This window comes from Mycetomoellerius zeteki, unplaced genomic scaffold, assembly GCF_001594055.1.
Source record: "Mycetomoellerius zeteki isolate Tzet28-1 unplaced genomic scaffold, Tzet1.0 scaffold158, whole genome shotgun sequence".
Lineage (NCBI taxonomy): Eukaryota > Metazoa > Arthropoda > Insecta > Hymenoptera > Formicidae > Mycetomoellerius > Mycetomoellerius zeteki.
Genome location: NW_017256532.1, coordinates 1,514,945 through 1,529,998, shown reverse-complemented (window position 1 = coordinate 1,529,998; position 15,054 = coordinate 1,514,945). Strand labels below are relative to the sequence as shown.

The 15,054-nt window shown below is 31.8% G+C and overlaps 3 protein-coding genes across 4 annotated transcripts; 1 reads left to right on the top strand and 2 right to left on the bottom strand.

Moving 5' to 3' along the window:
• Positions 1-286: 286 nt before the first annotated feature.
• On the bottom strand, positions 287-2,882 carry nesd (SHC binding and spindle associated nessun dorma). The gene is made up of 4 exons (XM_018445366.1): positions 1,761-2,882; positions 1,077-1,281; positions 730-1,005; positions 287-659 (listed from the first exon to the last, which is right to left on the bottom strand). The coding sequence occupies exons 1-4, from the start codon at positions 2,675-2,677 to the stop codon at positions 372-374; spliced, it is 1,686 nt and encodes a 561-aa protein (XP_018300868.1). The 5' UTR covers positions 2,678-2,882; the 3' UTR covers positions 287-371.
• A 1,698-nt stretch (positions 2,883-4,580) lies between these two features.
• unc-45 (unc-45 myosin chaperone) lies at positions 4,581-9,176 on the top strand. 2 transcript variants are annotated; one of them, XM_018445364.1, is made up of 5 exons: positions 4,581-4,845; positions 5,405-5,836; positions 6,142-6,468; positions 6,568-7,008; positions 7,412-9,037. In XM_018445364.1, exons 2-5 carry the CDS (start codon positions 5,417-5,419, stop codon positions 9,035-9,037), a joined length of 2,814 nt encoding a protein of 937 aa, XP_018300866.1. In that variant the 5' UTR covers positions 4,581-4,845; positions 5,405-5,416. The 2 variants fall into 2 exon arrangements, with proteins under 2 accessions (XP_018300866.1, XP_018300867.1); XM_018445365.1 differs by lacking the exon at positions 4,581-4,845 and having other exon boundaries at positions 5,417-5,836; positions 7,412-9,176.
• A 1,445-nt stretch (positions 9,177-10,621) lies between these two features.
• Positions 10,622-14,384, bottom strand: LOC108720995 (cell division cycle 7-related protein kinase). Its single transcript, XM_018445287.1, has 9 exons — positions 14,152-14,384; positions 12,478-12,685; positions 12,294-12,387; positions 12,079-12,221; positions 11,901-12,009; positions 11,644-11,821; positions 11,412-11,561; positions 11,084-11,199; positions 10,622-10,803 (listed from the first exon to the last, which is right to left on the bottom strand). Exons 1-9 carry the CDS (start codon positions 14,189-14,191, stop codon positions 10,681-10,683), a joined length of 1,161 nt encoding a protein of 386 aa, XP_018300789.1. The 5' UTR covers positions 14,192-14,384; the 3' UTR covers positions 10,622-10,680.
• Between the last annotated feature and the right edge of the window lie 670 nt (positions 14,385-15,054).

Below are 15,054 nucleotides of genomic sequence, written 5' to 3'. Positions count from 1 at the left end.
TATAGTTTACGTCACATGCTCTATAGATTTTCAGTACTGGCAGTAAATTTTGGTACACAGCTAATATATACATATAAAAATAATATATACATGTATAAAGTTATACATGTTATATATACATTAATATAAAAAATTATATATATATATACATATATCACTTTTTATATTAATAAAAAATTTTCATGGAATTTGAAGGCGAGGCGGAAATTGTTATTCGTTTCTATTACTAGATATATTTCCGTAAAAAAATATTCGTAAGAAAGCTTATATGTAAAATTCGTTTTTAAATATATCAATACGTTTGCACTTTGTATCAAAAGGGTAATAATGATTTTAAGGAAAATTTATAAATGCGACAGATAATGCGAAACTCATAACTCCATAACTTCTTTACATGCTGATTCTTCTGTCATATCATTAATTTGTCTATGTATGAGAGCGGCAGTATCTTTTGGTCTTAACGTAATACTTCCTTTGTCATTATTGAAAAATTTACACTCATTTAAAGAAATATTTTTAAGAGACACACTATTCAATTCGCTTTCCACTTCTACGATCTCTGAACAAGTTACTTTCTCAGTTTCCATCACTATAGCATGTCCGCTCTCAATATTCTCGAAAGAGCATTTGGTCGCGGTAAAACGTGCATTGTCATTGAGCTAAAAAAGTACATATTCATTACAAATATTCTAAAAAGTCACCATCAAAATCATTGCAGAGTAATCTTACCCGTATACCCTCGCAGCAGCTTTCAAATTGACAATTATTCATAACAACTTCACCAGTTCCATAAATAATGATTGCTGTGCCTAATTCTTGAAAAACTGTATCTTCAAGTATTAATTTTGCTCCCGGCATAACAACTGCACCCCATTTAGCATTACTATTTGCAGTGACATTAGAGACACGTATTCTAGAACCAGTTATAATTACAGTACAGTCCTTTCTGATAATTATGCCTGCCTGAAGTAATCCCAAGTCGACGCAGACATTCCTCAACAATATCTATTGGGTTTCATAAATGAATCAATAATAGAAATATCAGAAACATTGAAAAATTTATTACTGAAGCATACCTCATTGCCAGAAAAATCAAACAGAGACGGCGACATATTTTGGTCATGTGGAGAAATTATAGTGTTCACTGCGTTAGAAATTCCTATAATTGTACCTCCTTCTTGTAATCCAGTGGAGCCTTTCATCGAATAGTTTCCTTCACCTAGCAAAATAGTATCGCCTGTCTCAAATGTATCCATAACATCATCCAAATATCCACATATTCTGAAACATAAACAATGTAGAAATTATAATGATTTTCAATAACAATAATTATAATAGGACTCTCGAATTTTAAACAATATAAAAATAGATAGAATAGGTTAATGAGAGTCAGCAACGATAAACGGCCCAATTACTTAATGAATAATCAAATACTCAGAAATTGGTCATGACCCATCAATACTCAGAAATCTGAGATTTTTTTCTAAAACGCTTCATCTTTGTCAATTTGAGAGTGACCTTAGCATTATGGACATGTGAGCTATTTATTCTTGTATTTTTTTGCTGAGGACTCTAAAGAGTGTTGAAACGTTCAAATAAAGAAGACATCAATTCAATTTCTGAGTATTGATTATTCACTAAGTAATTATGCCGTTTATCGTTGCCGGCTCTCATTAGCCTACTCTTTCTATTTTTATATTGTTTATAATGATTTTTCTATCTTCCCTACAACTTTTTTGCTTAATGAAATCGAAATGTACTTAATAGGTGTATCCTCAGGCAACATTGTTTGAATTTTATTAGAAAGTTCCTGGAGTTCTTTGACGATACCACCCAACCACACAAAGTAGTATACGCTTCTCCTATTTTCGTTATTGCTGCGCCTTTTTCTTCTGTTATATGATTGATTCTTCCCAAGCAATCCTCTCAACGAAGGATTCTCCAATAAGTCCATCTCTGCTTTAATCTGCTGAAGTCGAAAGTGGAGCTTCATCAAGGTACACGTTTCCTGTGCCAACTCTTCAGGCATATCATCTTCCTGGAAATCTTCGGGTAGCAAAGCTTCACATGTTGAAATCTTCTTCTGTATCTCCTTTCCTTCACTGATTAACGATTTAATAATGTCACATGTTTCCTTATTGATAATTCCGTTATTCATGTCAAAGTACAATCTGATCCTACGCTCCAAATGTTGCTCCACCCAATCGATATCGTCATCCTCGTCCTCGTCCCATGGCATCCACAGGTAATTGTAGAAAAACCGTAGTCGATCCACGCAATGTGCAGTGCCTACTATATCCAAGCTGTGGTTTTGCTGATCGATGGTGGGATATAACTCAACCAATGGCACTTCATGCTTCTCGGGTAGATGTATGTCGTCCTGAACAGCCGTGATCTTCACCAAGGCATTCAATATCGGGAAGTCCATCCCCAACACCTCCACCTTGACGATCGTTGGATAACGAATACCGTAGTTCTCACATGTCGCACGAGATATCTTCCACAACGCCTGCCAGCCGACCGGTTCGATGACGAGCTCCACGTCGCAGACCCATTCCGTTCGAATGCTCGAGGCAGGCACTATTCTCCCTTGTGCGGACAGTATGTTGGTATACTCCTCCAATCTCTCGGCGAGGGTTTTATCGTGGAAGGTGTATATATGCATATGCTCGCTCATTTTATATATATTCACACACGGTCCTATTTAAATTGTCTAGATGATTCCAGGTGATTCCAAGTCTTTAATGCGTGTATCTAGGTGTGTGTCAAAATTATCAGACCACGTTTTTTCGAAAATCACAACGCAATCAAGAGCGACACCGAGGAGACGCCATCAAAAACGAACGTTCACATTTCACAGTAAATCACAGTGGCTCAGGCACGCTCATTGGTGACTCGATGGATAATAGTAGAGCGCCGATTATCGTTAAAGGGATGCTAAAGTTATTCTACTTTACCATCATTTCCATTCGGTGAAATATCTCCGAATTGAATTGACGGATTGCAAAAAATTGTTTTTACAGAATTAAAGTACGCACAAACAGGACCTCAGCTGTATCGGATTTTAGGAGAAAATCGAAGAAAAGTTTAAAAATTCGCTTACTTTTAGCTCGTACAGCTGACACCTCAGGTCTATATTTGCTTCATACAAGAGTTTTATAGTTTATATCTTGAAAATAAGCATAGGTCTGGGGTCACATTATTGTAACGAACGATACCAAGTTTATAGAACTAAGATTGAAAGTCTAGAAAGAAAGTAATCTTACCGAATAGAAAATACGTATATACGGATATTTTGCGAAGACTAGGGCTGCGTTTCATTATTCACTGTCAGTACTGGCAGCATTGCACATGCCATTCCAAAATATATCGCAGTAAACTTCCAATATACTTTTGCGTTTATGACGTCATAAATTTTTGCGTCACTTCCTATTTTTATTACTGCGACTGGCGAGGTCAGGTAATCGCAGTAAAAAGATGGCGAAATTCAACGAAATGGGAAATCAGGAAAAAATTTGTTTTTTAGATGTCGAAACGATAATGTCAAAAAGTTATGACAGCTAATAAATAGTTAATAAATGGAACGTTTCGATTTTACTAATCATTTTCAACCAATTAATAATTATAAAAGTAATTATATGATGTTAAAAAATTATTGAAGCAATTATTAAAAAGAGTAAAATAAAAGTAAAATTAAATATTGGAAAGAACATAGAACAAAAACATAAATTATAAAAGTTAAAATTACAAGAATGAGCATTTTCTTTTCACGATATAAAAATTGGTCTGTTCGACTTGTTTAAACTTTTTACACTCACTATCTTCGCTTTCTTTCTTTTCAGCGCCAAATATATATCTCATTCTAAGTGTAAAAAGTGTAAAAAAAGTGTAAGCAAATCGAACAGGCCATTGTAATATTGGCGAAAAGAGCCGGAAATCTCCGACGCGGCGCGAATTTCAGGTTACACGACAATTTTCATAAAAAAAGAGGGGGTAATGTTGGTAGCAATAAAAACCCTTGAGGCACCATAGTTTTATTTTCTACGGATTGGTAATATTTACAAGTAGTAATCCGTTAGTTTGAGCGTGATGAGAGCAAACTAACGGATTACTACTTGTAAATATTACCAATCCGTAGAAAATAAAACTATGGTGCCTCAAGGGTTTTTATTGCTACCAACATTACCCCCTCTTTTTTTATGAAAATTGTCGTGTAACCGAATTTCATGCTGCGCTCGCACATGATCGCATAACCTCAAACGCAGAAAGTTTTAACTTTTTTACTTGAAAACATTAATCGAACAGAATCAAGCTCTGCTCGTTTAAATTTCTTGTTCTCGAACTTTCGCGATCAATGATAATATTATTATAGCCAGTGGATCGGAAGCATTATCGTGTCTATGACTGCATTCAGCAGAACGTTTGTTTTGCAACTGTTGGAAGTTTCCTTCGCGCTAATTGGATCATACTTTTAGATCTAGAAGAATGGTCCTATCTCAGCAGACAATCATAAAACGGTTGCAAAACTGTTGAGTCTGCTGAACGCAGCCATCATTGGTCTATATTTATAACCCAATGTTTCTATTTATGTCATCGATGATTCGCCAAAAATAAACGCAAATGATACGTCTGGATGGTTTCACATCGTCTATAATACAATGCACAAGCAGCTCTTGGATCATTCTGAAAATGAGCACTAACTGAATTGCAAACTACGATTTTAATTGCAGTGTCAAAGTTTCAGGAAATCAAATTATTCACCAAATTAGTCACTCTTGGAAACTCGTTTTAAAAACTTAGGTTTATCTCTCTCCAACTCGGTTGTAAATTGTCAACAAACGAAAGGTGAGGTGTTCAAATTGGAATCTGTTTTTTCTTAATATTTCTTAATGTTTAATAAAGCTTTCAGCATCAGCTTTCCATTACAAAATTTATTATCACAATTGATTTTAATTTATGTATAGATGTCATACTAAAAATTGTATTATTATTGAACTATGTACATTTTTGTTCTGCTAACATCACATATGTAATTATATATTTTAGAATAATAAATGTTTCATAATTTGGAATAATTTTATATTGGAATAGTGTTGGAATAATGTTATTTTTCACAATCTTATTTTTTACAATTTTAAATTAACTTGAAGAACTCTTTTATTTAAAAAAATAATCTAGTAACAAAAATTTTAATGAATCATGAAAACCCATATGTTCTTTTAACTTCAAAAAGTATATGTTCCTGTTGCAAGTTAAAATATTTGCAAAACTGTGGAAAAAATTTATATGTAAAGTAATATATATATAAAATATTATGGATATACAAGAATTTTTTCATAAAATTATTCTTCATATAAGAATACGTTGAAATATTTAGTGCAATATCATATATTTTATATTATAGAGTCTTTCTATCATGACAAAGACAAATATGACTGCACAGGAGTGGAAAGAGAAGGGCAATGAAGAATTTAACAAAGGCAATTGGTTTGAAGCCTTGAGTTACTACACAAATGCATTGAAACTAGTAAACGAAGATAACGCTGACAAAGCATTGTACTACAAAAATCGAGCTGCCGCTCATTTAAAATTATGCGATTACGAAAACGTAATTAAAGACTGCGACAATGCCTTAAAGATATGTTCTAATGATCCCAAAGCATTGTTTCGTAGATGTCAAGCATTAGAAGCATTAGAAAGATTTGAGGAGGCATATCGAGATGCAAGGAATATTATTTTATCTGATCCCAATAACAAAATTATTCAGCCCATAGTGGCACGCTTACATGAAATTGTACAAGAACGTCATAAGGAAAATTCACGTATTAGTGCCAAAGTAAATATACATACATAATTATTACAAAATTTATTAACTTACTAGACATAATAATTTGATCTAGATAATTAACATTTTTTATATGTTATTTTTATATATTATAAATATATTAATAAGTTCTTGTTTTACTCAATGTTACATAATTTGGCGGATTTAAGTTTTTTTATTTTATAATTACTAATTATTGTCGAGTAAATCTATATTGTGTATGGATAAAAATTATATGAATATAATATTTTACAATTAATGCATATTTTTATTACAGACCATTGTATTTAAGTACTCTTAATTTTGCTTTGTATTAGGTATCACAAATGTTAGATCTAGCATTTAACGTGAACGCAGATAAAGAAAAACGTGAAACCGCTATGAATAATCTACTTGTGCTCGCACGTGAGAAAGCTGGTGCCGAGGAGATCTTTAAACAAAAAGGTTTCAAAATAGCAGAGCTTGTGAAAATCGAAAAGAGTGAAGAAGTAATTTGTAGCGCGATTCGTATTGTAGGCGAATTATGCAAAAACAATATTAGTCGAACTGAGTTTATTATAAAAAATCTTGGTGTGTCTTGGTATTTAGAAATGATGAACAGCACATCTACAGAGAGAGTCAACGCATCTCAATATTGTTTACAGGTAAATATCGAGTAAAATATCAGGAGACATGGTCGTGTCTTGGCGCTAAATATATAATTATACGTAACTGAATATTCAGTGTTTATATTTTGATTTCAGAATATACTGAATGCTTACAGTGGTATGGATAATAAACCTGATTCTAAACCCGATAAGGCTTTGTGCGAGACACATAAGAAAGAAATAGACACGATTCTGTCGTGTTTATTGTACAGTATAACGAATAGAACAATAACAGGCCTTACAAGAGACGCTATAATAGAACTTATTATGCGTAACATTCATTATACTGCATTAGACTGGGCTGAACGATTGGTCGAGCTTCGCGGTTTGCAGAGATTGATGGAAGTGGCCAGTGAAATGGAAGAATATAAATATGAATCCTCAATGAACATAACGTCTTCCACGCGAACTATAACTAGTGTGTGCTTAGCTAAAATATATGAAAACATGTACTATGATGCTGCTAAGGAGAAATTTAGCAATGCTATTGATGAGTTTATTAAAGATAAATTGCTTTCGCCTGACATAGAATCCAAGGTATAAATTCTGTAACTTCTGATTTTTTTCTATTTATTTGAACCATTCTACAAAAAAGAAAAGAATGTACATTCTTTAATATAGCCTCTTTGAGAGATTTGAAATCTATTTTTATTTAAAGCAAAAATGTCTCAAGGAAGATTATCTTTTTAATTTTTAATATTGTGTATGTATATTTTGAGTTTTAGATTATAATATCATAACAAAATTTAATCGATTTATTGAAGAATATGATTTTGTTTTTATCTATATATTATATTTTCTAAAGCTTAATTTACTAAAGATATTCTTCTAATTTTAATTAAAATGAAATAAAACTATAACTGCCTAAGTATGTTTATTAAGAAAAGATAAATATTTCACAAAGTATAAAAATTTATTAATTATTAATCGATTGTTTTAGGTACGTGTTGTAGTTGCGATAACAACTTTATTATTAGGCCCACTAGATGTTGGAAATGCAGTTGTGGCTAAAGAAGGGATTTTAGAGATGATTCTCGTTATGGCAGGAACGGATGATGTATTGCAGCAAAAAGTGGCTTGTGAATGTATCGTGGCTGCTGCGACTAAAAAAGATAAGGCCAACGCAATCATAAGTCAAGGTGTAAATATATTAAAGAAGCTGTATTTATCTATGGATGATTCAATTCGGATTCGAGCATTAGTGGGTTTGTGCAAGTTGGGCAGTTCTGGAGGCACGGATGCGACTATTAGACCATTTGCGGATGGAGCGACAAAGAAATTGGCCGAAGCTTGCAGACGGTTCTTGATTAATCCCAAAAAAGATAAAGATATGAGAAAATGGGCTGTAGAAGGTCTGTCATATCTCACTTTCGACGCTGAGGTCAAAGAGAAGTTGATCGAAGACCAACAAGCCGTACAAGCGATGATTGAGCTCGCCAAAACTGGCGATCAGTCGGTTCTCTATGGCGTGGTTACGACATTGGTAAACTTATGCAACGCTTACGATAAGCAAGAGCTCATACCAGAGATGATAGAATTGGCAAAGTTTGCCAAACACCATATTCCCGAGGAACACGAACTGGACGACATTGACTTCGTAAATAAAAGACTATGCACGTTAACGAAGGCTGGTGTGACCGGCGCTCTGGTGAGCCTCGCCAAAACGGAGAGCCAGAACAGCAAGGAATTGATAGCCCGCGTTTTCAACGCGATATGTAGTCAACAGGAAGTGAGAGGAATGATCGTCCAACAAGGTGGTACGAAGGCTTTGCTGCCGTTAGCGTTGGATGGCACAGATAAGGGAAAGAAGCAAGCCTCGCAAGCCCTGGCTCGTCTGGGAATCACGATAAATCCGGAGGTCGCATTTCCCGGTCAGAGAATCATGGAAGTTGTCCGGCCGTTCGTAAATCTCCTGAACCCGGAGTGTTCTGCTCTCGAAAATTTCGAGAGTCTAATGGCTTTGTGCAATTTAGCTGGCGTCAACGACAGCGTGCGAAAACGTATATTGAAGGAGGGAGGATTCCAGAAAATCGAGGCCTATATGTATGAGGACCACGATATGTTGAGACGTGCGTCCACACAAGTAATAAACAATTTGATAATATGCGAGGACATAATTCAATATTTTGAACAAGAAAATGATCGAGTCAAATATCTCGTAATATTGTGCGAGGACGAAGATGAAGACACTAGTATAGCAGCGGCTGGAGCTCTAGCAATGCTGACGTCTGCCAGCCAAAAGGCTTGCGAGAAAGTTTTTGACTCGAAAGATTGGCTGGAATCTCTGCGCTTTTTACTCGCTAATCCAAATAGCGACGTACAACATAGAGGTGTTGTAATTGTGCTAAATATGATGAGAAGCACGAAAGACGTCGCTGCAAAACTCATTGAAACGGACATAATGGAACTGTTGATGGCATTGAGCAAAAACGATAATATACAAAATGAGAAGATCAGGGAATTAGCATCCACTGCTTTAGAGGCTGCTGCGGAATGGAAACTAATCAAGAAAAATGACGAAGAAAACGAATTGTCACAAAGCACTAGTGCAGAACATGTCGATTAAGGAGATTGTATGTATAAACATTTAGATAACATTAATTAAGATTTAAATGTCGTATATGTTCCTCATATTTCAAATCGAGTGCCTTAAATGATAAAATGAATGTTATGAATTAAATGAAATTTCGTCGGTTTAAATATACTCATGCAATTATATTCATATTTATATATCTTTAAATATACGATCTCCGTGCAGAATACAGTTTATTATATTAAATTTGCCAAAGTGCAATATTTTTTAAATATATTATGTGAAATAATACATGCACGGAGATATTGTATATAAAGTTTATAAATATATTTAGCATCATGAAGTCATAATTAGGATATATAATTATCATCGCATCAAGTTGTATAAGAATAGTATATTTAAATACAATATTACATAATATTCTTGAGGCTTTCACGGGTGTTACCTATGTGACAATCTTGCGTTTCGCAGGTTTTCTCCGTGTTTAGATCCATTCTTGGAATGCCAACATTCCAACTCTGAGTATCAGGCTGCTCCTCGCTCTGATGAAGTAAACTGCAAGGTTCACGAAATATTGGCATTCCAAGAATGGATCTAAACACGGAGAAAACCTGCGAAACGCAAGATTGTCACACAATATTACATTTATTTATACATAATATCGTACATAATTATATGTTATACAGCAAAAAAGTCGTCCATTTAACAACAAATACATTTACTTTATAAGTCCTTTATAAAAATCAAATATATATTAGAGAAATTCTCTCCAAAAAACAATGAATTTTAAATAATAAATTTATTTGATTAATAATATGTACAATGTGTAAAATGTGTACAGGGTGTTGCACCAACATACAGATCAGTATGATGGGTTGCCCATTCGTACGAGATCGTTCACAATTGCGTAGACTTCGGCGGCACAATCATAGCACACCCTTTTTTCCAATAAAGTTCGTAGCATATCAAATTGTGGTGCAATTATGACGAACTTCCGTAGGAATAGGTTAAAACAGAAGCCGAAGTGACAAGATATAGGTTATATATAGATATAGGTTTATAATTTAAATTTGCAAAGATACATTTATTTCTGACTTTCGTTCTCTGTAAAAATAATTCAAACAATCAAATTATATTACACAATAATTACATTCGACTATGATCAAATTTTTCTTACAAGAAGGAAAACATGCTTCGTTTTCACGATAAAATTCGTTTTTATAACCTATATCTTGTCATCCATTGTGCCGCCGAAGTCTACGCAGTTGTGAACGATCTCGCGCGCCTGCACGAATGGGCAACCCATCATACTGATCTGTATGTTGGTGCAACACCCTGTACAAAATACCAAGAAATGATCATAAATCAGGAGATAATTTTTCGTAACTTTCCTAATTTTAATTATCATTATATTAAATCTCAAAAAATTATATATTATATATTTAAGAGAAAAATAAATTTTTTTTGACAATATAAGAAAATCCTCATCAAGAAAATTCTTAATTTTCAACAATTTTATTTAGTCCGAAAATTATTTGAATAGAAAGCTACAATTTACAAACAACAAATGTAATAAACTAAAACTGTAATTTTAACGAAATTGTAACAATTAAAAAAATGTTTCTTTCAAATATTTAAAAACGTATGCATTAACATATTTGAAATATGTATCAATATCATAAACTTAAAAATGGATGAGCCAACGCTTGCTCTGCGGTAATACGTGTTCTGAAATCTAAATCTAAAAGTTTCATCAAAAGATGATACGCTTCCTTTGGATATTCGATATCTGACGGTACCTTAAAGTTTTATAATATTTTGAAATAAAAATAAAGATATTATACACATCTGAAGCAATAGAGAGAAAAATTAGACACAAAGATTTTATTTTCGCGTTAAAGGCAATTCTATTTGACAACAAAATTAAATTGTATCACGAATATTCTACGCTCATAATAATTTTAATATTTTTTAACATATGAAACTCAAAGATTCAATCAATGATTATATCTACTTTCTCCTGCTATATTGCTTCATTAAATAAAAAAAGACTATTTAAAATATAAACGAGATATATACCTTATGTATACTATTCTGTATATCATACATCATACTTTTGTTTCTTTGTTTTAACTTTATGCACAAAGATTTAATGTCCATGCCTGGCAAATTTTCACTAAAAATAACCTTTTTGCCTAATTTAAATAAAAAGAAAATAAATAACATAATTAATATAAAAAATTAATAAAATATATTATAAAAATTATAATAAATAACATAATTAATGTAAAAATTAATAAATAACATAATTAATATAAAAATTAATATAAAAAATTGAAATTAAACGAAAAATAGAAAGAATTTGAATAAATAAATCATGTCATAATCACAGTATTTATTAAAATACCTAATTTTTGTGCACACTTTTGTACTTCTTTAGAGCCAAATATCGTTGTAATTTCTGCTAAAGCTGTACAGTCATCGGGTGAACGAAAAAACGGTTGTGAACCACTAAGTATGCATAGCATTATTACACCACAAGCCCAGATATCAATCGCTGAAATTTTATATTTTTCTTTTAGTTTCTAGAAATGTTTAATTTCTAGAAATGGTTTTTTGCATCTTGCCAGTATTAATACCTGATGTTTGCATAACATGTTTTAGTAAAACCTCTGGAGCACGAAACCCAGGCGTGCCCGCACGAGGTGCCTGCTGCTGCGGCTCTTTTAAACATATTACGCACACTTTAGATTTTCCAAAACAATTGCATTTATTCATATTTCTCTTAGCAACATCAGGTTGGAGACTTACGTTATTCTAAAACAAATTACAACAAAAGATAAGAGAAACATGTAAATTATTTCAATATGTGATAACTCGTAAAGTGTTACTCCACTTCATTTGATCTCTTTCGCTTTGTCCCATGTGCTTCAACACTTTCTCTGCTTGTTATATTTTTCTCTATATGATATTCTTGCGCAAGACCAAAATCCACTAACAAATATCTAAATAAAAAATTGCGTTAGATCATTTTTCGAAATGTAGAAAAGTGTTTTCCTTTTGCATAAGTTTACCTTCTATTTTTACGATCATAAAGAAAGTTACTAGGCTTCACATCCCTGTGTATGATATGAAATTTGTGAACTCTTCTTAAAGCAGTTAATAGTGCTCTGATATAATCCTTCGATTCATCAACAGTCATATCTTGGACGTATTCCTTATCGTAATTATCACTGTGAGTATTTTTGATTTTACGAAATAAAGACTTGAATGTAAATTGCAAACTTACCGCGAACCTATCATGCCTCATATATGGCATTACAAATACTACTGAACTACAATGCCTCAAACACAATTCTAATCCAACGATGTAATCTTTTCCTCTAAAATATTCAATACGTTCTCCTTAATGTTAACTAATATTTATATGAAACAATGGTACATTGTTTCGGACTAAAATTTATCTAACGTACCCTATTTGTTGCAAATACTGCAACTCGCGTCTGATTCTATCAGGATGGCAAGTAGGAATTAATTGTTTTAACGCAAATTTCTTACGTCCGTCGGAAGACTTTAGAGTAGCCAGAAAGACAGAGCTAAACGCACCTTTCCCAACTTTGTAATGTACATTGAACAACTTATTCACTATCGGAATTGATGACATAAGACTAGCACAGCTATCTGCTGGAATAACAATAAATATCATTATTAAACTTGTATATTAAACTTGTATATATTTATTTCATAAAAAACAACATTAAAATATTTATCTCGATAAGAATAATATCAATCCTCCGGATCTGATAAAGACAAAAACCCGAAATCTGTAAGAAAGTTATGATACTAGGTATATAAGACCCATTGAATTTATATCGAGATTTATATTAATTAAAAGGCACTAATTAATTTCAAAGAATTAAAATGATATAACTCGAATAAAAAAGAACGAATACTAGGTTTATCTGAATACGAGTAATTCAAATTTATAGATTTAATATAAAGAAAATTGAATTGTTTGACATTTTTATATAAAGTGGCAATTATTACAATAATGGATACAAGAATTCAAAAGTAATGTTAAGGTAAAAAATATTTTCTATTTGAAATTTTAATAATAATAAAAAATAATAATAATAATAACATTAATAATAATTAATAATAATAACATAATTATATTTAAGTCTACTATTAGTAAATTCAAACATAATGCACCTATTTTTTAACTTAACATTAATTTACAGAGAAAATTGAAATATCTTTATTCATCAGAATCATTAAGTGCTTTCCAGTAAGAGATACAGATGACATAATGAATCATTCCATTTTTGTTGTTTACTAATGTTCAGGACTGGACATGTATTTGAAATAATTTTATTTAAAACATAGTATTTGCAATACAAGTATATTTTCTATTTCAGCTAACACATGACAGTATTACATATTTTGTATTTAAAATCGAAAGATTGAAAGTTTTTTGTATTTTGTAATTTAAATAATAAGATTGATAAGAATCAATCCCCTAGCACTTGAAATACAAAATACAAAATATTTTTATATGCTCCAATGAAATACAAAATATTTTCATGTGTTCCACTGAAATACAAAATACAATTGTCTTACAAATATTGTTTATCAAATAAAAATATTTCAAATACATGTCCAGCCCTGCTAATGTTAAACTAAGATGAAATGATCATTGTGTTGCTGAACTTCTTATTGGAAAGCACCTAATTTCTCATCCGAATAATCACTGCATAAAGAATCTAATAGACCCATGTGAACTCCGAAAAGTTCTGATCGAATAGAAGAGCTAAATTGAATAGAAGATTGATATTCCATTAATACTTTTGAATTATAATAATTAAATGAATTTTAGTTCTTTTAGTTCAATCCATAAATCATCTATAAATTAATTAACAATAAAATAACATTTACAAAATATTTGAAATACTTTTTCACAAAATTGCTACTTCATGAATGATAAAAAATACTTGAGAATTTATTTAAAAAGATAACAGAACCCAATAGTTTAATTTTAAAGTAACTGATGTAATAATAAAACTGCGTATATATTTATATAGCACAATGTAAATATATCTATATATAACAAACAAAATAGCAATCTTTTTCAAGAGCAAGAATAATACCGTCATCACTGTCGTCTTGATATGTATCATTGGATTCCATCCTGTCTCCTATTTCTGGAATATTTTTAGTTCATGATATCAATCATGTCAATATGTCATCGATCTCACTTTCTTCTACGTCTGTATCATTCACTGTTAATGATTACTTCCTACTTAATTATTAGCGTAATACAGCTGGCGTAACTTGAACATAACCTTAGAAATTGGCGCCATATTTGCGCATATCTTCGCGCCATTCGTGGCAGATGCGATAAAGGCCAATTTTCATGAGATTAGAGTTAACATTTATTTTGAACGATAAACAATTAATTAAATTCCTGGTGAAAAAGTTTCGCTGAAATTATTCCAAATGTTTTTTGGAACATTTCAACGAAATTGCTGAAAATTTGCTGAAACTTTACTGAAAGTGAATTTTTTAGCTAGCATACTGAAAAATCACTGAAATCCAATCGAAATTTCTCTGAAATTTTCTAAAATTTCTTTGAAATTCTTGTTGAAATTTGTCTGAAAATTTTGCTGAAATTTTTCTGAAATTTTTTCGAAAATGAATTTTTCAGCTAAAAATCGCTGAAATTAAATTGAAATTTTTTTTTAAAAGTTGAAATTTTGTTGAAAAGTGTTTCAAAATGTGGAATAATTTCACCAATATTTTTCCACCAGGGATTACTTGCGATAATAACTAAAACCAACTGTTTTATGATTTACAAAACTTATATCTTGTAAGAATTTGTTTCTGTAATTGATTTGTCGCAAGGATATGTTTCCTCCGGGAGGGAAACTCCACGAAGGTATAGCATATTTAATATATAAAAATCGTACGAAACTACAGATCGGTTCATCAGGAGTTATAATAATCATATGGTTCAATACATGATCAAGGTAATGATTCCCATTCGATTGGGA

Excerpts from the sequence above, each read along its gene's own strand:
- nesd (XM_018445366.1), bottom strand. The coding sequence starts at position 2,677 with ATGAGCGAGCATATGCATATATACACCTTCCACGATAAAACCCTCGCC. Across the intron at positions 1,006-1,076 it reads TTGATTTTTCTGGCAATGAG|ATATTGTTGAGGAATGTCTG; the intron begins GTATGCTTCAGT and ends GAAACCCAATAG. Across the intron at positions 660-729 it reads GCTGCTGCGAGGGTATACGG|CTCAATGACAATGCACGTTT; the intron begins GTAAGATTACTC and ends GTACTTTTTTAG.
- unc-45 (XM_018445365.1), top strand. The coding sequence starts at position 5,417 with ATGACAAAGACAAATATGACTGCACAGGAGTGGAAAGAGAAGGGCAAT. Across the intron at positions 5,837-6,141 it reads ATTCACGTATTAGTGCCAAA|GTATCACAAATGTTAGATCT; the intron begins GTAAATATACAT and ends GCTTTGTATTAG. Across the intron at positions 6,469-6,567 it reads CATCTCAATATTGTTTACAG|AATATACTGAATGCTTACAG; the intron begins GTAAATATCGAG and ends TTTTGATTTCAG.
- LOC108720995 (XM_018445287.1), bottom strand. The coding sequence starts at position 14,191 with ATGGAATCCAATGATACATATCAAGACGACAGTGATGACG. Across the intron at positions 11,562-11,643 it reads ACATGTTATGCAAACATCAG|CGATTGATATCTGGGCTTGT; the intron begins GTATTAATACTG and ends ATAAAATTTCAG. Across the intron at positions 10,804-11,083 it reads TACAGAATAGTATACATAAG|GTACCGTCAGATATCGAATA; the intron begins GTATATATCTCG and ends TAAAACTTTAAG.